Source organism: Echinops telfairi, unplaced genomic scaffold, assembly GCF_000313985.2.
Source record: "Echinops telfairi isolate 266 unplaced genomic scaffold, ASM31398v2 ScPeMD7_70;HRSCAF=299, whole genome shotgun sequence".
In the NCBI taxonomy this organism is placed as follows: domain Eukaryota; kingdom Metazoa; phylum Chordata; class Mammalia; order Afrosoricida; family Tenrecidae; genus Echinops; species Echinops telfairi.
In genome coordinates this window covers 17,378,243-17,401,619 of record NW_022103968.1, presented here as the reverse complement: position 1 = coordinate 17,401,619, position 23,377 = coordinate 17,378,243, and the positions used below count along the sequence as shown (strand labels likewise).

At 50.5% G+C, this 23,377-nt stretch overlaps 2 protein-coding genes across 2 annotated transcripts in view; both read right to left on the bottom strand.

The window, feature by feature from the left end:
• Positions 1 to 8,127, bottom strand: part of GPAM (glycerol-3-phosphate acyltransferase, mitochondrial) — a 67,491-nt gene extending 59,364 nt beyond the window's left edge. The window contains exon 1 of the mRNA XM_045291269.1: positions 8,113 to 8,127. The gene's annotated coding sequence lies outside the window, so the exon portion shown is untranslated. The remainder of the gene's footprint in view (positions 1 to 8,112) is intronic.
• Positions 8,128 to 10,347: 2,220 nt separating this feature from the next.
• On the bottom strand, positions 10,348 to 21,519 carry LOC123521839 (endogenous retrovirus group FC1 Env polyprotein). Its single transcript, XM_045291592.1, has 2 exons — positions 21,470 to 21,519; positions 10,348 to 12,746 (listed from the first exon to the last, which is right to left on the bottom strand). The coding sequence occupies exon 2, from the start codon at positions 12,554 to 12,556 to the stop codon at positions 10,985 to 10,987; it is 1,572 nt and encodes a 523-aa protein (XP_045147527.1). The 5' UTR covers positions 12,557 to 12,746; positions 21,470 to 21,519; the 3' UTR covers positions 10,348 to 10,984.
• Positions 21,520 to 23,377: the final 1,858 nt, after the last annotated feature.

The following is a 23,377-nucleotide window of genomic DNA, read 5'->3' as shown; positions in this document are numbered from 1 at the left end:
AGGGAGACTGTGTGTATATGAGAAACAGAGTGTGGATGTGTGGTTGTGAGAGAGAGAGTGGCAAAATGCATATAGACAGAGTGTATCTGAGAGAAAGTGTGAACGTGGGTGTGGATGTGAGAGAGAAGGTGTCTACATGACATATGTGTGTCTGTGTGTTTGAAAGCAACAGTGAAACAGTCCCATCTTCCTGTGTAGAAGTACGACGCTATCAGACAAAGTATTCATTTTCTTCTCACTTTCAGGGGCCCCTTTTCACCTGCCGTGAAAAAGGTAAACATGTTCAACCTTCAGCAGCTTGGAAGTTCTGGTACAGGCGTCCTGTAACTACGGCCCGTGGGCCACATGCAGCCCACCGAGGACCTTTATCTGGCCCGCCGGGTGATTTTTCCACTGCCGCCTGTCCTGCTTAGCCGCTGACTCATCCAGTGTGCATAGGAATTTGTTCATAGTTTTTTTTTTAACGATAGTCCGGCCCTCCAGTGGTCTGAGGGACAGTCAACTGGCCCCCTGTTTAAAAAGTTTGAGGACCCCGGTCTAGTAGATCCACAGGCCCCGCAGATGAAAGGCATGGGCTCCACTTCTGAAATGCCAACAACTCCAGATTGTCCTGAGTCCCAGTTGGCTTGGTGGCAACTCGTTTGTGTTTTGTTTTGTTTTGTTTTCCCCCCTGACCCTGAGAAAAGAGAAGCCCTTCAGGAAACAGCCTCTGACAATATGCCTTCTGCAAACCACTTATGTTCTTGAATGCAGAGACTTATTTTCCTCCAGGTCTCTGCAGACTCAAGACATGGGCTTGAAGGGCTTGGGGAGGGAAGCGGCAGGCGTGTGGGAGAGCCAGCGTCCGACTGGGGGGGCTGGAGAGATACAGAACCCTGCCCAGGCCCACCACTAACCAGCACCCCCTCTCTGAGAGTCATCGTCTCCTCAGTAACAGAATGAGCGACCTTGTGCCTTGTCATCCACCCAAACGTCCGTGTTTTTATTGGCTGTTTATAATGCATGACGGGTATTTTGCTTGATGTGTATCGTTACTATTTAAGAGTGAACCCATTGCCAGTGAATCAGTTCTGAGTCGCAGTGACTCCTTGTGTTACAGAGAAGGGCCGAGCACCATAGGATTGTCTCCGCTGTAAATTGTATGGACGCAGAGTGCCAGGACTTTCTTCCCTGGCACTGCTGGGAGGGGTCACCCCACCACCCTTCCAGTTACTAGTCAAGTAGAAACCCAGGCACCCAGGGACCTTTTAAGATGATACAAGTTAGGAATTAATCTAGATTTTTATGAGCCCTTAGTCTTAACCAGAGCGTTCTATGTGCTTTCCCTGTGCCTGCTTAATTGATTTCTCATCCTATCCCTACACAGGATGGACTTGTATCATCCCCGATTTTTAATATGCAGCAGATGAGGGTCAGGGAATTGATGTCAGTTTCCCACAGCCACAGAGGGAGTAAGTGGCGGAGCTGGGGCTTGAACCAGAGCTAGTTTTCTAAGAACAACCTTGCTCCGTACGCCCTGTAGTTCCTTGGTGGGGCCTCCTGAAACCTGGATCTCCTTCACCTGGATCTCCTCGTCATGCTCCTCAAACTGCCAGGCTAACCTGCACAAGATGTCGTCCATGTGAGCGTTAGTCAGGCAACTTCCAGGAATATCTGAAGCTTGGTCTTTCCTGGTGAGACTTGGAACTTAGGGGAGGTGATGGATAAGACTCGTGGCCCAATCAGGGCCCCAGGAAAGCCCGCACTGGTAACACAAGCAGGCACACAAGTAGAATCTCCTACATCCCGAATTCCTTCCCGGCATCATTTCTGTGCATAAGCCAACCGATGAAACAACGAAGTTTGCAGTCTATATTAAAGAATCTTTTCCCTTGCTTGATGGTCACAACCCTTTCAGAGACAGGCCAAAAAACCCTCCAGTGACAAGAATATGGGGGCCTCACCTTGAAAAAACAGTTGGGGACCTTTATGATCATACATCATAGACTGGCCTGAATGGAAGGAACCCTGGTGCCACAGAGGGTTATGCATTGGGCTGCTAACGGCAAGGTCAGCCATTCGAAACCACCAGCTGTTCCCCAGGAGAAAGATGAGGCTTTCTGTTCCTGTAAAGCCTTACAGTCTCAGAAACCCACAGAAGCAGTTCTACCTTGCCTTGTGGGTCGAAGTGAGTCAAAATCAAGCACAGAGGCAGAGAGCAGGGAAGAGGAGCAGATCTGTAGAGATAGCAGAACCAGGCTGACAAGTTTAATCACTGGCACAGGTCTGATTCTCTCCAAATTGGAGACCGAAAAGGGGGAGTGAATTTAATTATTACACGTCTGCTATTACATGGGCTCTCTGTCCCACACTGGGCATTCATGCCTGACAATAGTGTGCAAACCTGATGTTCCATGATGTGCATCCATGGCTAGTCAGCTTCCATGGCTAGTAAGAATCCCCCAGTTACTTCAGTGACTCCCTAGATGCCCTCCCCACTCTTATTCACAATCTCATGAAGGAGATGGCATTTTCTCAATAGCATATTCATACACACCTGTAGACTGCAAAGCCAACTACTTGTGCAGTGCCTAGCACCTAGTAGGAGCTCAATAATGGTGGGAGGGGGATCAATAACTCGTCGTGTGGTTTCTGCCACCACTCATCTGAATGTATCCCTATTGTTCTGAAAGCTGGATTCAGGGCCGACTGCAGAGAACAAAAAGAGTAACAGAACACAGGGCTGCCTGTTCCAGACCCTCTCCCGTTGCCTCCTCTTCCCTTCTCCTCCTCGTAAGTTAGAACCGACAGTGGTTGTGATTCCTGTGGCCCCACCCAGCAAGTGTCTCCGGCTGAGGTGTGGAGGGAGGAGAGCAAGGGCATAGTCTATCATTTTAAAGGATGTGACCCAGCAGGGGTTATCTCTCAAATCTGGAATTTGGGGGGTCAAAGTGCCAGAGACCAGCACTTGTCGCCTGTCAGCGTGGTGGACTCCGGTGGCTTGTGTGTTGTTGTCATGCTGGGGATGATGGTACCAGTAGTATTTCAAATACCAGCTGGGCCACTATGGGTGTTATAAGACGTTCCAGACCAAGAACAAAGTGGAAAGAAGAAGTAAGGGGGCCACTTCTGAGGGATTCGCCGTGGGAAACCATGTGACTAACACAGGACCAGTGCCTGCTGAAGTGCCAGAAGAGGAGCCCCTAAGGTGGAAAGTACCCAGAATATGAATGGGGATGAGTGGCTTCCTCAAAGTCTAGTCCACCTTCCTGACAGGGATGGAGCAAATCCATTTGCTGAAGGGGCACAGCTCAAAATGAGACGAGGCAGGGGTACTCATACATTAATCATTGGAATGAGGAATTACAAACTATTAGGCTGCGATCCACAAGGTCGGCAGTTCAAAACCACCAGCCACTCCTTGGAAGAAAGAGTGGGCTTTCTTCTACTCCTATAAACAGTTACCGTCTCGGAAACCTACAAGGGCAGTTCTACCCTGTCCTACAGGGTCACTATGAGCCAGGATTGACTCAATGGCAGGGAGCAGAAGTAATAAATCTATATAATTATCCTATTGTAGGTCAAAACTCACGTGGCATCGGGATCAAAGGAAGGCTTCCTAACAACCTGTGAATTGCAGATGATAGACCTTGCTTGCTGAAACCCAGCGAGACGTGAAGCCCTTGCGAAAGCAGATCAAGGCGTGCAGCCTTCAAGGATTTCATTTTGCTTGGATCCATAATCAGTGCTCACGGGAGCAGCCGTCAAGAGAGCAAATGACACGTTGCATTAGGCAAATCTGCTGCGCAGTAGCTCTGTAAAGTGCTAAAGAGCAAGAATGCTGCTTTATGGGCCAAGGTGTGCTGGACTCAAGTTGTGGTACTTCTAAGTCACCTTCTAAGGATGTGAACATTGAACTTGGAATAAGGAAGACTGAGGAAGAGTCACTTGACCTGTGGTGCTGGTCAAGATCATTGAAAGTACCCCGCACGGCCAGAAAAACAGACAAATCTGTCTTGGAAGAAGTACAGGCAGAAGGCTCCATAGGGGCAAGGATGATGATACTTCATCTCCAGCATTTAGGACGTGTTGTCAGGGGAGACAAGACCCTGGAACAAGACTGATAAAAGAGGAAAATAGGAAGACCCTCGGCAGGATGGATTGGCATAGTTGGTGCAACAAGGGGCTCAGACATAACCAATTGTAAGGATGGCCTCGGACCAAGCGGCATTATGTTCTGTTGTTACATCAGGTTGCTATAAGTCGATACTGACTTGACTGCACCCAACGACAACACTGTGTGTCAAAAGAAAAACCCTGTTCGTGCATTGGTTAAACACTTGACTACTAGCCAAAGGGTTGGTGTTTCAAACCTACCAGCCGCTGCAAGGGAGACAGGTGTGGCAGCCTGCTTCTAAAAAGATTTACAGCCTTGGAAACCCGACAGTGCCCTCTAGGGTCACTATGAATCAGAAGTGACTCAATGCCAGGGGGGTTGGTTTAGGTTTGGTGCTGTATGGCAAGGGCTATGTTGGGTCTTGATGAAGAGAGAGGCATAGGGCCACGCAGGCATATTTTGACCTCAGTGGAAGTGAGTCTGAGTTTCAGTCCCCTTTGCAACTGCCTATCAGAGCAAAGTCAACATTGCAGCCATGGGTGAGACAGCTCACTCCTCTGCAATCTAACAAGGCTTACCCACTATAGATACCTTTTCATCCGGACACAGTTCACTAGAGCCCAAGAACTTGGACTTCACCACTCATGTTATTGGGGCCTGCCTCGCCTGATAGCCACACTCTTCCAGCCACCGAGCTTCTCAGGGGACTTCCAGCACCTTCTTGTTGGGTGCCATCGAGTCTATCTCTGCAGGAGGCAACCGGAAGTGGTCCGCCGAGCTGCCCCACAGGGTGTTTATGGGAGCAGATTGCCACGTCTCTTTCCCGTGAAGGAACCGAGTGGGCTTCAACCACCGGCCTTTGTTAGCAACCACCGGCCCCTTCACCATCGCGCCCTCAGGGGCCCTTCTGATGCCCTCGCCCTCATCTGAAATGGGAGGGGAGTCAGATGCAATAAGGGATGATGACATTTAGATAGAGCGAAGCCTTTGGCACCAGGGTCTCCTAACCTAAGCCAGGAGACAGAAGGGCCCTGGAAAACTAGCCTAACCCTATAACGCTGAGCGTGATGTTTTCGTAACATTTAATTGAAATGTATACATTCATATATATATTGATAACTATGAAAGTAAAGAATAAAAGCAAAAAAAATTTTTTCCCCTGAAATTATAATTCAGGTGTTATAGGGCTAAGCGGTCAATGGGCGCTTTCATAGACGTTCTCTAAGCGACATCTAAATGGACATCTAAATGGACGCTGGTGACCTACGTTCACACGACTCGGACGATCTACTTTTCTCGTGAAAGAGCAATGAAAAATTAAACAGCCTGATGGCGGCGAGCATGGACGGCTTTTGTTTCCATGGCCACTGGTCTCTGTGATGGATCATCCTCCTAGAGTTTCATGAGTTTGGCCCATAAAGCGGATACTTGAGGCATTAAACATACAGGAGCCTGGAATGCCAAGAAAACAGTAGTTTCTATTTAAGGATTTGGCTGGCCCCGCCAGCCCGCGGTCCTGGGGAAGTGAGCAGAATTTGAATATATCAGCTCTGCCATTGTGCTGCACACTTGGAAATCAGAAACGGAGAAAAACACTGCAGGGGCCCCTGCTTGGCTTTCAGACGTGGTGGCACCTTGGTGGACAGCAGTGCCCAGCCTTGGAGCTCTTACCGCCGAGCAAAGTAACCAGAGGACGTCTCGTGAAAATAAACAAACTTTACATATAACCTCCTCCCTGGGGGACGGATAACAGAAAAGTGGGTGAAGGGAGACGTCGGACAGCGCAAGATATGACAAAATAATAATTTATAAATTATTAAGGGTTCATGAGGGACAGGGCAGCAGGGAGGGAGGGGAACAATGAAGAGCTGATGCCAGGGGCTTAAGTGGAGAGCAAATGTTTTGAGAATGATGAGGGCATGAATGTTTGAATGTGCTTTACACAATTGATGTCTGTATGGATTGTGATGAGTTATATGAGCCCCTAATAAAATGATTTTAAAAAAATAAAAACAAACACTTTACGAATTAATAGATTAAAAAAAAAAAGAACTGAAAAAAATAAATAAACAAACTGACACATTATCAACTCCATCACCAGGTCCCACCATCAAAGAACGCTTTTCGCAGCCCAACAAGCAGAAAAGACATCCTCTGAGAATAAATGGTAGTTCCTTATGTTGAAGACAAACAGCTGTATTCCAGACTTGTAACCTGGTACCCGGAGTGGCTGGGTGGTACAAATGGTGCGCAGACTGAGCTGCTCACCCCAAGGTTCACCGTTCGATCTACCCAGGGGTGTCTTGGAAGTAAGGACAGGAGCCCTGCTTCTGACATAGCAGCCATGGACAAAAGCCCAGCGGAGTGCACGTCTGCTCTAGCACCCGAGGAGGTGGCTGTGGGTTGGAATTGACCTGAAGATTGGACCCACTGCCTCATTCTTAGGCCCCATTAGCCTGGAGGAACAGCTCCGCCCAGTATCTGTCTGCAGCCTGCCAGCGGGGAGGCTGAGTGTCCAGGGTCCACTGGAGGCCCCTGGAGAACTTGGTCTGAGAACCAGCTTGGGGAGGGAAGGTTTCCAGGCCAAGGACAGGCAGGGGCAAAGGAGTGGCACTGGGGGACAGGAGATGCTCTGTGCAGACACTGTCCTGTGCTGGCACTTCCCACGCTGTAAAGCGACACTAATTAGCCCTCTCCCTGCTGGACTGGGAGTTTGGTGAAGGGCCTGAGTGTACCCCGCTGCCCAGAGCTAACTCCATGAGGGGCAGGGCTGTGGGGCAGCCAGGGCACTTTCAAAGGGGACATGACAGAGTCCTGGGAACACACCACGCTGCCTTCCAGACCCATGCCATCTGAGGACCTCAGTTATATTCCCTAGTGCTAACCACGTGTGCCCATCTGGCTGGTGGTCATGACCATGGGGAGTGGTCCCTAGCCTCCCCTGCACACCTTCGCCACAGGGGCACCTTCCACCATCTCCCACATGGAGAAAATACGCTCCAAGAGGGGGGTTCAGGACAGCTGCTTCCACCCCAGCACTGTGCCAGGCGTTGCTGGGTTAAGGCTCTGCTCTTCTCTCTGAGAGTGGGGAGCCACCCCCCTGTCTGCCTGCTTCCCCCTCTCCCTTCCCCGGCCTTTCGATGACCCTAAATGAGCTCTTGGTCTCAGGGGCCCACTGGTCCCAGGCCCTTGCCCCTTAGAGCCACTTCTCTTGTTGGATTTTGGTTTGTGATGGGTGTGAGGTTTTTCCCTTCCGCAATCTGTTAGGTAGCTAGATTTAAGGGCAGGGGGCTTGACCCTCCCATGCCTGCAAAGTCCCCCTAGAGGAGGTTGGAAAGACATCAGGCAACCATTGAACACCTATGAAGACCCCAAACTGAGCATGCTTATACGCAAGCCCCAGCCAGGGGGGAGGTACACCTGGGTTCCCAAACTAGGCCCAGGCTCATGCCATCACACAGGTGGGCCTACCTCAGCCAATGGGGTTAACCACGCCTCCCCAACCAGTGATCTGAAATGTCCTGGCTGTGGGAAGGCCTCGCTCTCTTTCCCTGCTCCTGGTCGGAGGCAGGTGGAGGGGAGAGTCTCCCTCCCCCATGTGGGTGCACATGCTCCCACTCCAGGCCTACTCGGGGTCCACAGCCTCTTGGTCCACATGCACTTAGCCTCCAGGGTTCTTGGGCTTCTGGCCTCCTGGCATCCCCCCTCCCCATTCCGAATATCCCGTGCTCTTTTCCACGAGGTTATTCATGCCCAGTTGTGAAACCCAGTGCAGTTCCACGCTGCTGGGCATGTCTGCCAGAATAGCATGTACCCTTTTGAGACTATAAAACCTGAAACTTGTCTTGTCCTTCATAAAAACCCACTTGGATCACACAACGGGCTTCGGCATGAATTCTTTCAGCGTGTGAAGCACAGAACCAAGGTATAGCCCACTTCAGAAACCTCACGGATCCATACACCTTTGGTTTCATGGCACCGATTGCGATCCCCACATGATAACAACACATACTCACTTTTTGGAATAGACGCAGAAAAGCCCCATCACCCACAGCCGTGGGCTGCTCCCAGGATTAATATCCACAGCAACCTCCCCTGCCCAGGAACACCCATGCAGGAATGCACCGGAGCCCGGCCCACCGGAAATGGGTGATTTTTCCACTAGCTTGATTCCTGGCAGGATTTTGTAGGCAAATACACAGCCTGTCTCAGCTAAACTTCCCACCCATCGTCCCCCAGGGTGCTGGCCGCTTGCCCAATCACAAGCTCAACAAGCAAGTGTGCAAAGACAGGGGAGGAGCGCAGCTGGGAGAGGGCTCTTGCTGGCCTGCTCCTTGCAGAGCCCAGGGTGGGTGATGGGAGCTTTTAATTAGTGTTGGCTCAGCATGACTGAAATGCTGCTGGTGGTGGGAGAACTGGGATTCGCCTGGGTAGGATGAGCGGGATTCTTGGAATCCAACAGGGAGGGTGGGCTTCCTATCACAAATACCCTGTCAGACTAACCCCACCCATTGCAGTAGTTTGCCTTAGAGCACATCTTGCCATGCAAAATCTCTTGGGACATTACTCTGTCAGGTGGACTATTTACCATCCATTGCCTGGTACCACCCTACCATTTCAGCAGCCAGTCCCCTCACCTTTACAGTCCCCTCGCCACACAAGTTTTCAACTCTCTCATTCTTGGGCAGAAGAGCCGTCTGTCTTGAAGGATTCATCCTACAGTCTGTTTTGCCACTACGATCTCTCCCTTCTTGCACCATTAGCTAAAACACCGTAAGCCACCCCCCAACCCTCCCAGCTAACACCAAGAAAAAAGGCCGAAGGGAGAAAGAGGCCAGACATTCATCAGGAGACCAACGGGTGAGGGGACAGACACAGAATGAAACATTGCTCCCGATAGACACTACGGGCGTGGCCCAACCTTGAAAAGATTATACTGAAACCATTTAGACACAAAAGAGCAAATACGGTTTAATCCTCCCCAGAACAGGCAGAGGCGGAGAGGCAAGCTATCAGGGACCAGAAGAAGTGGGAGTGGGGAGTTACTGCTTAAAGGTCCTTTGTTGGGGGCAACGGGAAAACACTTGGAAACAGACAGAGGTCATGGTTCTGCGATATACTGAGTGTCCAGCACGGAAAATGCCTAAAGTGGCACATTTTTAAAATCTGTTTTACCGGAATATCGTTTGTTTTTTAAAGGCAGCTCTAGAGAGGAAAGAGAGTGGAGAAGAACTTGATATGCCTCTGGGGTGGGAGGGGCGGAAGGGGCCTGAGGCAAATGACTTCTTTGCCTCCCTGAGTGTGCTTTGCCTTTCTTCCCACCACTTCTCAGGGCTTCGGGCTTTGTCTGATAAAAATGCTAACCAGCTCTCTTTGTCCGAGCTGCCACAAATGCCCTGGCCATGGAGCTCCCACAGGACTGTGTACAGTGCCAAAGGGACAAGGGGCCCTGGGGGCTGGGGGCAGGCTGGGAGCTACTGAGTGGGTGGGAGGAAGCAGTGCTGGAGGCACCCATGCGCAGCCCAGCAGCTGTGATGATAAGGCCTAAGGCTCCTTGCTCACAGGGAAGCCACCCCTTAATCCTCAGTTCCCTGTGCAGTTCCCAGTCTGCCTGACCTTGGGCCAGCAGAGAGCCTGACCCAGGTGGGTTTCTTGCCCAGGCTAGACACTAAGTCAGCAGCTCTCAACCTATGGGTCTCGATCCCTTTGGGGGTCCAACGACCCTTTCACAGGGCTCACCCGGTTCATAACAGTAGAAAAATTACAGCGATGAAATAGCAACAAAAATAATTTTATGGTTGGGGGGAGTCACCACACCCTGAGGAACTGTATTGAAGGGTTGTAGCATTACCCTGTCTCCCCAAAAATAAGACAGTGTCTTATATTAAATTTTGCTCCCAAAGATGCGCTAGGTCTTATTTTCAGGGGATGTCTTATTTTTCCATGAAGAAGAATATGGTACACATTTATTGTTTATTGTTTTATTAAAAGAGACCTCGCACTTCCTGTCTGCTCTGGCTGCGCTGCGGCCAACAGTGAGCTTCATGGTAGCATCTGCCACTACGGTCCAGAGTCCAGAGTTACAGTAGCTTTGGGGGGCCTTATTTTCAGGGAGGTCTTATTTCAGGGGGATGTCTTATATTTCAGCAAAAGGCAAAACTGTAAGTAGGTCTTATTTTCGGGGGATGTCTTACTTTCGGCGGGGGGAAGGGCAGCATTAGGCTCGCCGCAAAGATAAACTGAGGCCAGGAAAGAGAGAAGAAGAAGGAGTTTATTCTGCGCCCCCGGGAGAGATCCACAGGTCCGAGAGTGGGGCCCGTGAAGTAGCACACAGGCTAGGAAGAGAGATGCTTATATGCAAACTTAGATGGGGGTTTTCAGGCAGACTGAACTGGCTGGAATTTCCCATTGGGCTGGGGTTGGGCCATTGCCACATGCAGGTCCCGAGATAGTCAACAGCATCTGGGTTCCATTCATTGAGCCACAGATGGTTCCTGGTCTGTCTCTGGAGACTGTCTTTGGTAAGTTTCCATTTTCAGGCAGGGTGGGGGTGTTCACCCACCGACCATCCTTGACCTGACCTGTGGCCAGCCTTACATTCTGGCCTTTTGGTGATAATATGGGTGCTGGATTCAGTCTAGCTACTTCCTGCTGGCAGGGGGCGAAGAGGGGTATAGGCCTGGTCAGGCAGAGGTAGGTCATTGGGCAGTGGAAAGTACGGGTGAAGCAAGAGCTGGTTAGCTGCAACATTGGTCATCTCTCAAAGGTGGCCTTGCAGAAATTTAAAGAAACAGGGAACTAAAAGAAATAAGAGAGAAATTACAGCGAGAGGGCCCACTAGGGGCGTTCCGATGCCGTTAGTGGCGACTGCTGCCACCAAAGGCAGTTTCATGTGGTTTGTTTATACCGCCAGAGGTTCTCGCCTAATTTATTTAAGGTTTGCACATTTTGCTCAACCAGACCAGATTCATTGATGTAGTAGCAGCACTCCTCTTGGAGAAATAGGCAGGCTCCACCCTTTTCCGCTGTAAGAAGGCCTCGTGCTCTTCTGTTCTGCAGGGCAACATGCGCTCCTGAGGTGAGCTGTCGTTGAAGCAAGGCTGTGGAGGCCGAGGAGGTCTCCACTGCAAGGCGCAGGCGATCTTCAAAATCCTGCGCTGTAACAACACTAGGGCCCAAAGCACCGCTCCCTAGGCCTGCAGCTACGAAGGATGAGGCCAAGGACACCCCGGGCAAAAAGACTGCTCTCTTTTCGTGCCGAGGTGGTTCCGGGAAGAGGGATACCAGGTCTTCCAACTCAGCTTGCCCATACAGCATGAGCTGGGGGACTACAGTAGCTGGAATACAAGGGGCAGGAGAGGAACCATTGATACACTTATAGAGGGTCCCATTGCACCAAAAGAATGTGCCAGGTGGTGCCCTGACAATACCTGTGATGCCTCGGGTGGCATTGCACCTAAAACTTGTGAATGTTGTATGGTAACAAATGGGGTGGGTCCCATTATCACTGGTGTTGGGAGGAAGGTACAAGGGAATTTCCTTTAAAGGAGGGGGGCACGCCTTAGTCGAGTTGGAGGGTGTAAAGTGTGTTAGGGGCACCGCGGCTAATAGAGGTCGCTGCAATGGGGCACAAAGAAAGCATTTAGACAAATTAGTAAAGCCCGGCACGTTAAGGAGGGTGGCAGCTTCTTGTACTGTTTTGAGCCAGGTAAAGGGGTCAGGGGACAATGAGGCCCCCAGGTATTCTTTAGGTGGCAAGTGGTCATTTAAGGACTGCTCACTTTCTAAAATGACGAGGGATGGTTCTTGTAAGTCCTGGAGGCCTTTGGGGGCAATTCTAATGTACCCCCGGTGAATATGAATCGTCCCCGAGGGCTTAGCGCTGCATCGCCAAGAATACAATTTCCCTTCTACCCCAGATGCCCACCTTGGATCCCATGGGTCTGGGATGTTGATTCTAAAGTTTCCCTTACCGTCCCCTACAAAAAGACCCTGTCTGTTAATGCTGAGTTCTTTGTTCCAGTCCAGTGCCAGGTGCATTTTGCATGAGGAGTATGGACAGCCACCATACGTGTCTGCCCACCAGCTGCAGTATGTCTCAGTTTGGTCATAAAGGAAGCATAAGGCTGGGCTAGAGAAACCCGGGGTTAATGACTTGAGGGCGCCGGGAGGAAAGGTAATTGCAACCTGTGTCTGGCATTCTGCTGGTACGCAGTTCCCGGTTCCAACCACATGTGTGCGGGCGGCATTGTCTTTCCAATATGTTTCCCGAATAATGAACTGCCACAGGAAAGGGGTGACCAGCTCAAGTTCGAGCCTGGTGTGGCTCAAGGGAGGGAGGAGGAGAAGTAGGAGGGGGCCGACTAAGGCGGACCTTGGTGGAGCCCAGCATCTTACGAGTGTAAAGGTCATGTTGCTCAGGGCTTTTCTTGAGCCGGGACAGGGGGTACCATGAGGCATCTCCCAAAAGCTTTGCTCCCGTGGGGGTGGTCAGGATCACGATGTGGGGGCCTGTCCACTGAGGTTGTAAAGGTTTGGGGTGGAGAGCTTTCAGGAGCACCAAGTTCCCAGATTGCAGTGTGGGCACCTGAGAAGTGTGGTTTGTGTCCTCAGGGCGAGGCAGGAACCTCACCACCAGCTCCTGAAGTCACTGTGTTAAGAGAGAAAGATAGGGTAAACACATCGCTGATGGATGGGAGAGCTACAACAGGCAGGTTGTGGTTGAGAAGAAAAGGCCTAAAATACATTGACTCAAACAGGCTTAGAAAAGATGGGGATTGAGGAGCAGCATGAAGGCGTGCTAAGGCCAGGGGTAGCAGGTCTACCCATGATTTGGAAGCTCTAAAGCAGTGGTTCTCAACCTTCCTCATGCCTTGACCCTTTCAGACAGTTCCTTGACTTGTGGTGACCTCCTCAACCATAAAATTATTTGCATTGCTACTTCATCACTGCCATTTTGCTACTGTTATGAATCGGGTGACCCCTGTGAAAGGGTCGTTCTACCCCCCCAAAGGGGTCACGACCCACAGGTTGAGAACCGCTGCTCTAAAGAAAGCTTGGAAAGATGGCTGTTGAGAATTCCATTCATATGCTCCACCTTTCTGGGAGACTGTGATTGACAGGGGGTGCAGAGTTTCCATTTAATATCAAGAACAAAGGACACCTGCTGAGTGATTTTGGACAGAAAGCCTGGTCCGTTATTGGACTGAATTGAATGGGGGGGACCAAACCTTGGGGTTATGTTTTGGGGGCTTATGTCCGTGACTGTGTCAGCAGTCTCCTTTTGGGTTGGGTGTCAACCATGGCGAGAAGAAACTTGATTCCTTTATGTGGTGACATGCGTGTCAAGTCAATCGGCCAATCCTGTCCTGGTAGGTGACCCTACATCTGGTGAGTTGGAAAAGAAGGTTTGAGCCCCACCCCCGTGTGCTAACTGCTTTGCAAATTGAGCAAGAGTCAGTGGCAGCATGGACCAGCTAAGCTTTAAAAGGGGTACAGAAGAGTGGCTGCAAAAACTGGGCTAGGGCTAGGCTCCGATGTGGGGAGACTGGTGGATCTGTCGCATGACATCTAGACCCTGTAATTGGGGAGGAGCAAGTTTGTTGTCAACCATTATCCAGCCCTCTAGGGTGACCGTACCGCCCGGTTGGTGAAGGCTTCCCATTCCTTGGGCGTGTAGGAGGACTGGATAAAGTTAAAAACATTATAGGAGCCGGCTGTTCAGGGATTGTGGAAAGGTTCCTAGCCACAGCATCTGCTTTGCTGTTTCCCTGTGTGACTGCGGAGTTGCTAGTTTGGTGAACCCTACAGTGAATGACGGCTACCTGGGTAGGTAACCAGAGGGCATTTAGGAGGCAAGAAATTAATTTACTGTTGACTATGGGGGATCCCTTGGTAGACAAAATCCCCTTTCCTGCCAGATTGCCTTGTGGCAATATGAGATTAAAAAGGCATACATACTTGGAGTCCATATATACGTTAACTGATTTCCCTTTGGCCAAATGCAGTGCCCTAGTGAGGGCAATGAGTTCAGCCTTCTGAGTTGTGCCTTTTGGGAGGCATCTGGCTTCCCACGTCTTGTCAAGGGACACGACCACATATGCAGCCTGTCAGTGCCCCTGAGGGTCCACATACAAGCTGCCATCTACAAAAAGGTAAAGTCAGGGTCTGGTAAGAGCCGGTCCAGGAGGTCCAATCGAGGCATGGCAAGTTCCTCGATGACCTGTGGGCACGAGTGGTCATAGGATACAACAGAAATAACGGGGAGAAGAGTGGCTGAATTAAGGGAAGGTGACTGAAACAAATCCAAATTAGGGTTCTCAAGGAAAAACAAATGGATTTCTTGTATCAGACCTGGTGGAAGTAGGGAAAGAAAGCAGTGTGGCAGCAGGTTCTAAAGCCTGTGAGGGGAAACGGTTGGACGGGTTGTCCTAGGGTGATTTTAAGGGCTTCTTTCTTGAGGACGGCTGCGGCCACCCTGGCACGAAGACAAGGCTGCCAACTCAGGACTGTCGTGGTGGCCAACTGTGTGGAAAGCTAGGCAACCGGAGTGTGGGCAGGCCCTAAGGGTTAGGCAAGGACTCCAGTTGCAATTCCCTGCTGCTCACTAGTGAAGAGATGGAAGAGTTTGCCAGAGTTAGCTAAGTACAAAGGCAGGGGCCCTAAAAGTATCTTTTGGAGCTTTTTTAAAGCTGCGGCGACCTCCCACAGGGAAGCTAAGTTTCCTTTGGGGGCGGATATGGCAGCTTCATTAGAGGCTGGGCCATAGGGGAAAAATTAGGGATCAGCTATCTAAAAAAAAAAAAAATCCCTGAAAACCAAGAAAAGAGAACATTTGATCAGCTGAGGTAGGCGGTTGAAGAACTTTAAGAGTCTGCTTTGGATCCACCGTTAAACCCCGGGAGGCAGGTGTTAAGCATAGGCCTAAATAAGTAACAGTAGTGCATGATAACTGTGCCATAGAGTCCGATCCTCAGTATCCCTTGGAAGCCACGAAATGAAGGAGCTGGGCTGTATGTGTTCTAGAAGTCTCTAAAGAACCTACATGCCTGGAGGACCAGAGTCAACGCTTGCCGAAAACATGGGGAGAGTCCCAGAACCTCTGGAGCAAGACAGTCCACGCATATTGTGAAGCTTTACGGGTGTCTGGGTCCCCCCACATAAAGGCAAACAAATGTTGACAAGCTGGGTCAAGAGGGATGGTGAAAAGGGCATCCATTAAATCGAGGACAGAAAAATGGATAGTGGAGGGGGGAATGTGGGACAAAAGAGTATAGGGACTGGGAACTACCAGGTGTATGGAGATAGCATCTTCATTAATGAGGCGCAGATCCTGGACCAAGCGATATAAGCACCATTCCATTTCTTTACTGGTAAAATTGGAGTGTTGCAGGGAGAGTGGACAGCAGTGAGGAGGTTGTTAGCACGGAGGCGCTCTATAATGGGTTTAAAGCCCTTGTGTGGGTTAGGGAAATGGGGAACTGAGACCGGGAAGGAAAAACAGTTGGGTCTCCCCAGCATATAAAAATGGGGAGGGGATGAAAAGCAATACTGGGAGTAGAGGTGTCCCATACTACTGGATTAACCGTAGGCACTATGGGGACCCATGACAAGGGCTGTTCACTCTGGGCCGATAGCAGAGGCAAAAGTAGGCGCATGGTGGGACTGGGGGTACGGTATAAGGAAGCACCTAGTTTGTTTAAAAGATCTCTCCCTAATAAGGGGACTGGGCATGAGGGAATTATAAAGAAAGAGTGGGTAAAAAGGGGTATCATCAAGAGAGCAAAATAAAGGCCCCATGCACTGTGGGCGGGTAGGCTTGCCATCAATACCCTTGACGGAGATTGAGGAAGGATTGTTATGCACCAAAAAGGAGGGCAGGAGAGAGTAGGTATCCCTTGTGCCTATTTAGAAGGAAACTGAATTACCCGCTGCTTTGAGCATTACGCTGGGCTTGGTGAGGGTGATGGGGGTCATTGAGTCTGGGCTCTGTCTAAAAAAATCTACATGGCCAGCAGTGAGTCAGACTTTGGAAGGACGGTCCCCCCACGTTGAGGCGTATAGGGCCCGTTGCTTTTCCATGGACAGTCAGACTCCCAGTGACCATCCTGACCACTTGCCAGGCAGGGTTGGGTTGGGGCCCGGGACTTGGGGCACTTCCATGATCAGTGTCCTTTTTCTCTACACTTAAAACAGGCGCCAGGTGGTAGCCGCTCCTCCCTTACACCCCCACCCTGCACGTCTTTTCTAGGCCCACTCTGGGGTGCCATTGGCTGCAGGGCTGCCATTAAGGCTTGGGTTTGAAAATTTACCTTCTGTCGGAGGCATCTCCCTCAGGCTGACTCCTCACAGCTATTAAAAACCTGAAATGCCATGTTTACCAAATCTCAGACCAGGGTTTGAGGGCCATCCTCGGCCTTCGTAAGCTTTTTTTCTAATGTCTGGGGCTGGCTGGGTAATAAAATGGGTTGTGAGCACCATAGCCCCAGCCGGGGAAGCTGGGTCCAAGCAGGTATATTGGGTGAGGGCATCAGTTAAACAGCTTAAAAAGGTGGCTGGATTCTTGTCATGTTTTGGAGTGATTTCTCTGAGTGTGTTAAAATTGACTGCCTTATGAGAAATTGCCTGAAGCCCAGCTAAAACACACTGAAGCATTTTGTCACGGAGGGCACATCCGTCCCTGCCTGCATGAGTGTCAATTTGATAACCCCAACCAGCCTCCCGCCTGGGGACAGCCTCAGTGCTGACGGGCGTGTGGGGGGTCGGTTCAAAGGACCTGGTTGGCATGCTGCTGAGCAGCAAGAAAAACACGTTCCCTTTCATCCACGGTTAGGGTAGAGGAAAGGATTACAAAACATATCATGCCGGGACAAATCATAAGTTTTAAATATCAAATCTCCTTAATATAGGTGGTGGGATCATTAGAGAAAGAAAGTGGTTTCAATCTGAGAAAAGTCAGTAAGAGAAAATGGGACATGAACACCCCCTTCTTTGTCTCAGAGAAGACAAAGAGGGGGATTCTGTGATCGGGTGTCTTTACTGAGAGGCGAGGTGAGTGGGGGTTTAGGGTCACCCGAGCCAGCAAGCGGAAAAGTGGTCGGGGTGGGGGAAGGAGGGCGTGGGAGGCCAGGGTAAGGAGGAGGGCCAGTAGGAGGTGAATCAAGGTGCTCAGACTGGTCAGGTTGGTCCGAAAAGGTGGGGAGAGAAGAAGGGGGTGGCTCGGGAGGAGAAGAAGAATTTTCCCAGGCTAGGGGTCCCTGGGAAGGAGAACAGGAAGTACAGAATGAAGGGCGGGAGCGCAGAACAAAGAAAGCCTGAATGTATGGAACCTCAGACTATTTCTCAGTCCTTTGGCAGAAGTTACTTAGATCGGTTAAAATATTGAAATCAAAAGTCCCTTGTTTGGGCCACTTAGACCCGTTTTCCAAATTATACTGGGGCCACTCAACTGTGGAAAAAGAGATGAGGCACTTTGGATGAATGTCCAGCGCCACCCCCAGTTTAGTGAGGTTAGACAGGAGGCACCCTAGCGGTGTCGGGGGTGGGGGGTTCAATTTTAGAATTTTGATTACCCATGGCTAATCTCTGGAGACCAATAGTCAAGGCTAAAGGACCAGTGTCCCAATCGTTTACCCTTGGCTATGGACGGATAAGGACTGGAGGGTTGACAGGGATGTACGTCTCCACTACCACCCTGGGTTGGACAGGAAAATGGAGGGCGATCTCTGATGTGGCCATGCAGTTACGAACAGAGAGCCCAGCAGGGGGGGTGGTCACAAGAAATAGACATGGGTTGGGACTTACTGTCTGTGCTGCCGGAATGGAGTCTAGCCGAGGATCCCTGGGGTGAGCAGGAGAGGAGCGCTTCCCAGAATTGCATTGGGCAGCTAAGAGGGAGCTCACTCCCCCCGCGTCTCGGCACCAAATATTAGGCTCACCGCAAAGATAAACTGAGGCCAGGCAAGAAAGAAGGACGAGGAGGAGTTTATTCTGCACTCCTGGGAGAGATTCACAGGTCCAAGAGCGGGGTCAGTGAAGTCGCGCCCAGGGTAGGAGGAGAGAAGCTTATATGCAAACTTAGAGTGGGGGTTTTTGGGCGGACTGCACAGGATGGAATTTCTCATTGGGATGGGGTTGGGCAATTGTCAGATGCAGGTCCAGAGACAGTCAACAGCATCCGGGTTCTGTTCATTGTTGAGCCACAGATGGTTCCTGGTCTGTCTCTGGGAACTGTCTCTGGTAAGTTTCCATTTCCATGTAGGGTGGGGTTGTTCACCCTCCGACCATCCGTGACCTGACCCATGGCTGGCCTTACAATTAGGAAGGTTGAGAGTCACTGCATTAAGTGCTATGAGTAGAAAAAACTTATGTTTGTTGTTCTGCTTGTTTGTTTGTTATCCCCAGTCCCCGGGGTCGTAAGGTTTTCTTCTGATGCAAGAACACTCTGAGGAGTGAAGACTGTGTTCCAGCTGGGAGAGGATGGAAGCGGTTGCTGAGAGGAAGGGGATCCAGGGAACAAAATGGGCCACCTCCACACCTTCCTTGTGCTTGGGTCCAGACTCTCTCCATCAGCAGAGGCAGCTGGGGAAGAAGTCAGATGGCCCAGGTTTCATGTAGCCCTAAGCTCATGGTGCCTCTGATGGTGATCAACAGAATCATAAAATGCCAGAGACGGTGACTGAGTCTTAGGAATGATCTCATCCAACCTTGGTTTATAGCCATGGACTCTCCAAAATCCCAGAGAGATGCTCTTAGTAAGCTTTTTTGATCAAGGCAGGGGTGCTCACATTCAGGGGCTCAACCTGGAGGCCTTTCTGGGCTAGTTCTTCACTCTCATCTAAAGCAACTCCCTTCTTCTCCTCCTCATCTCAGACTGGGAGCATCTATTTATTTATGTGTATGAGCTTTTTGATCATGCTTTAAACTTCCATACGGACTGTATCTTCCCAAAGAGAATGAGATAGGCCAGGGGAGTCGGAATTGACCCAAGGGCAGTAAGGGAGTGAGCTGGGACATGGTGGGTTTCCTTACATGTGTCTTCCAGGGCTAGGCCAATCCCCCCTCTGAGCGGGTTAAAAAATGATAAAGAGAAGACGTGCTCTCCAACGAGCATGCAGAGGAGATCCATACCGGGTTAGACCTGTATAGAAAGGTGGAGAGAGATGGACGGGGAAAAGGATTCTGGCACAAAGGAGGGTGCTCTACACTGAAAGTATCTCTGCTGGGGATGAGGGTGGGGGCGGAGGATAGACAGTGCTGCTGACCTTGGTCTTCTGCAAACCCAGCCCCTGGCTGGTGCTCAGAAGACTTGGCTGAGTGATTAGGCCAACAGAGAAAGTGCAGAACTGCCAGTGTCATGACCATCAGTCTGGTAGCATGCACATGCATTCACGTAGTCAACGTGAATGTAGGCACGTAGTTCATGTGGCATGGTAGTGAAAGTCTAGGCTCTGATCGCTGCCTTGTCCTCTAATACCTCCTGTAAGTCCCCTATCTGGCAGGGTCTGTTATGCAGCTAGCATAAGGACTGGAGCATCCATTGCGCGTGCTCAAAGGTTTGAGCTGGCCAGGAAGGTGTGGTACACCTAGGTGGGCATTATACCTGGATTGGCCCATCTGGGCCAGGCGAATTCAATTCAGCCAATGGGGTCGAGCAGGATCGTGGATCCTGGAACCCACCGCGTGACTTTCTCTCTGGAGCAACTTCTAGGCAGGCTGTGCAAGGGTGAGGGCCCCTGAGGATGCCTGTGTGAACCTGGATCACAATCCAGGCTTCAGAGTGAATTCTTTCTCGTGTGAAGCCAAGGACTGAGGTATATCTCTCCCACGACAGATCTAACCGTTGAACCCTGGTGGATGTGAGGACAGAGAAGCAGGAGGGTAGGGGAAGGAGACCAGAGAGATAAGCATTTGGAGTGGCAAAGAGAAAAAAAAAATGTTCCCAACAGGGCAAAAAAGCCCAAGTCCAGGAGATCTAACTCCTGCATTGGGCTTATCCGCCATGCCTTGGCATTTACCTTAAAATGATGAGGGCAGAGCGGGCTTCCCCTGGGAGACCTTCTCAGCCCGATTACTCTGAATAGCTTTAGGAAGGCGATGGGGACCCAGCCGAGAAAGCTCCCGGGACAACTTTTAGTCCACAGGAAGAAGAGTTCTCCAGTCTGTGGAGAGTCTTTGGAGGTCAGAGCCAGGGTGACCTCCTACCACAGCTTAAAAACTCACCAACAACCCAAACACTGATGTTTGGGAATTAAGGCTGCAAGCATGCACACCCTTAGGAATTACGAGATACATCAGGAGTAGAGAAAGGAAAGGGAGTCAGCATGCTTAGCTCCTAACCTGTCATGCCTAGGGGACGTTGTACGTCTACCATTTGAAACAACAACAACAAAATCGTATCCGTTTTGTGCTAGTACACTTGTTGCTTTCTCTGTGTTTGCTCCATTCACCCTCTCTTTGTCCACCTTCAGCAGCCCCGACATTTTGGGAAGACTGTCCGTCCTCTCCTCTCGGCCTGCCATTCTGCATTCCAGGTAGTTCACAAGGCACCACAAGGAGCCCAACTCTCTCGTCGAGAACAAGCACATCCTTCGACGTAAAGTGATGCCCGGGTGAGGCTCAGAAAAACCCACTGGGCTGGGACTAGGACTAGGATGAAGATGAGAACAGGCATCACACACCAAATAGCTCTCAAAGTGGGCAACCAGGTCTCATCAATCGGTGGCCAGCCCCACCCTTATCTCTGTAGCCAGCATCACAACCAGGGGCCGGGGATTGGTAAGGCGAACAGATCATTTAAAGACCACATCCTCTGTGCAAATCCATTCCATGGCATTCCGGGGACAACCTTTGATCTTTTCCTAGAGCATCCCAAACCCTCTCTGGACTCTTAAGTTTCTGGCCAGAGGAAAGGCTTTAAAAAGAGGTCCAACCAGACCTCTGGAAGGGGATTACAGCAGCGGTTCTCAACGTGTGGGTCGCGACCCCTTTGGGGGAGGGGGGCAACGACCCTTTCACAAGGGTCGCCCGATTCATCACAGTAGCAAAATGACAGTGATGAAGTAGCAAGGAACATCATTTTATGGTTGGGGGGGTCACCACCCCATGAGGAACTGTATGAAAACATCGCAGCACGAGGAAGGTGGGGAACCCCTGTGTCACAGCATGCTGAAGCTCAGCGACTGGAGGTCACTTAACAAGCATGTTGACTCCTCTCTCTAGCTGCCAAGAGCGAGTTCTTTTTCTCGGCTTCCCTCCTCCCACTGTCTCTGCCTGCCCTGCTCTTGCCACTTTGCCTCCCAGACCTCCCCACTACCCTAATGCCATGACATGTGAAGAAATTGGACAACCCCTGCCCCTAACATTGGAACATACCTGGAGCCTTGGCTTGGCGATGTTTGAGGGCTTGTTTGCAATCAGTTGATTAGCCACGCTGGGGGAGCCCTGGAGAAGCCAGCCCCAGTCTGCGTCAAAAGCAAGGTTTGGCTTGACTGGACAGCTGTTTGTGCGGCCAAAGGCTGGGGGACTTTGGGTTGCCCGGCAGTAACCCCAGAAAAAAATCCCCAGACAGCGGCACACTCCCACAAGGCAGATACCACAAGCAGCACAAGTTTTGAAACATCAGAGGAAGAAGGTGGAGGAGAAGCCTCTTTCATTAAATAATAACCAGCCGGAGATAAGGCCTGCTAGGCCGAGCTCAGCCAGCCAATCACACGCTTCCTTCTGATCGCAAGGACAAGCTCCTGTCGCTAGTTACAGTTTATTGATGCAGCCCGTGGTGTCTTCTTGGCTTCAAGGCGTGAAGCACTGAGCTCCATAGCCCCATTCTCCCTTCTGATGTCCAGTGCAGTGGCCACAGCTGAGCATTCTGAGCGGCCGATTCTCAACTGCCCAGACAGTTCTTACAGCCCTCTGGGCGAGGAAGGCTTGAGTGGGGGTGAGCCGTGCTGGCTGGGTACACAACCCCGTGACTGTGGCCCTGAAAGGGTCCCGTGCACCCAAGTGACTTGCTCCCCCACCCCCACTGGAGATGTTTTGCCTTCATCCCTTACTGACCCTCCATTGGTAGTGACTTTCAGCCTTTCTAGTCCTTCGTCCTTCCCAGCCCCCCTCTCTTCTCAAAGCCACCAGCTCTGCTGGGCCCCATGGAGAGGAAGGCTTTGGACGATGGGCAGGTCTGCACTCTCCCTAGCTCTGTGATTTTGAACATGTCTCTTATCCCTTTTCTCGACAAGTTGCTGAACACATTAAATGCACAAGAAAGCCCAAAGGTCCGACCAGGCTCTTGTAGACCCTATTCGCTGTTTGTGTCCATCCATTTGGCTCTAGCTCAGAGCAACCATATGCTAAACAGCACAAAATGTTGCCTGCTCCTGTCTCCCCTTCTTGGTTATTGTATGTTATATTGTTGCAGCTATTTTATAGGCTCTTGGTTTCTGTTGGGTGTCATTGAATTGATTCCAACTCATAGTTAGGACAAAGTAGAATGGTGCCATCAGGTTTCCTAAGCTGTGATCTTTATAGGAACAGATCACCAAACCTTTTCTCTCATGGAGTGGTTGGTCCTAGGGAAATGTAAACCAAACCCAAATCAAATTCACTGCCATTGAGTCTATTTTGACTCATAGTGACCCTATATAGGGTTTCCAAGGCTGTATGTCTTGATGGAAGTAGGCAGCCTTATCTTTCTCTTGTGGAGGGGCTGATGGGCTTGAACCACTAATCGTGTGGATAATAATCCAATGCTTACTCGGCCACTGGAACTCCTTAGGGAACTATAAACAAACCTTGAAATGTATATTGAAATTTAGAACCCAATATTTAAAGGATCAGAAGAGGACCCATTTGTTATGTGAATAACCATTCATTCAACAAAGGTTTATTCTGCACCTACCGCATTAGGAACTAGGCGCCCTGGTAGCGCAGGGGTTGAAAGCTCAGCCGCTAAGCTAAAGGTCAGCAGTTCCAATCCACCAGCTGTCTCCCTGGAAGAAGATTTGGCAGTCTGATTCCATAAAGATTCCAGCCTTGGACAGTCCAGGGGGTGGAACTAACTCAACAGCAAGGGATTTTTTGTTTTGTTTTCAGTTAAAGATGTAATCATTGGGGAAACCAAGCTGAGCCCTCATGAAACGATTTTATAGCAAGGGAGGCAGGGTCCTTAAAGAGTTCACTGAGGTAAGTGCGACCAACTGACAGGAGCCAGAGAAGGGAGCTTGTCACAAAGGAACCAGATAAAAGCCAGCAACAGCCATTAGGGAGCGGACCTAATCAGAATGGCAA

Excerpts from the sequence above, each read along its gene's own strand:
- LOC123521839 (XM_045291592.1), bottom strand. The coding sequence starts at position 12,556 with ATGCCTCATGGTACCCCCTGTCCCGGCTCAAGAAAAGCCCTGAGCAAC.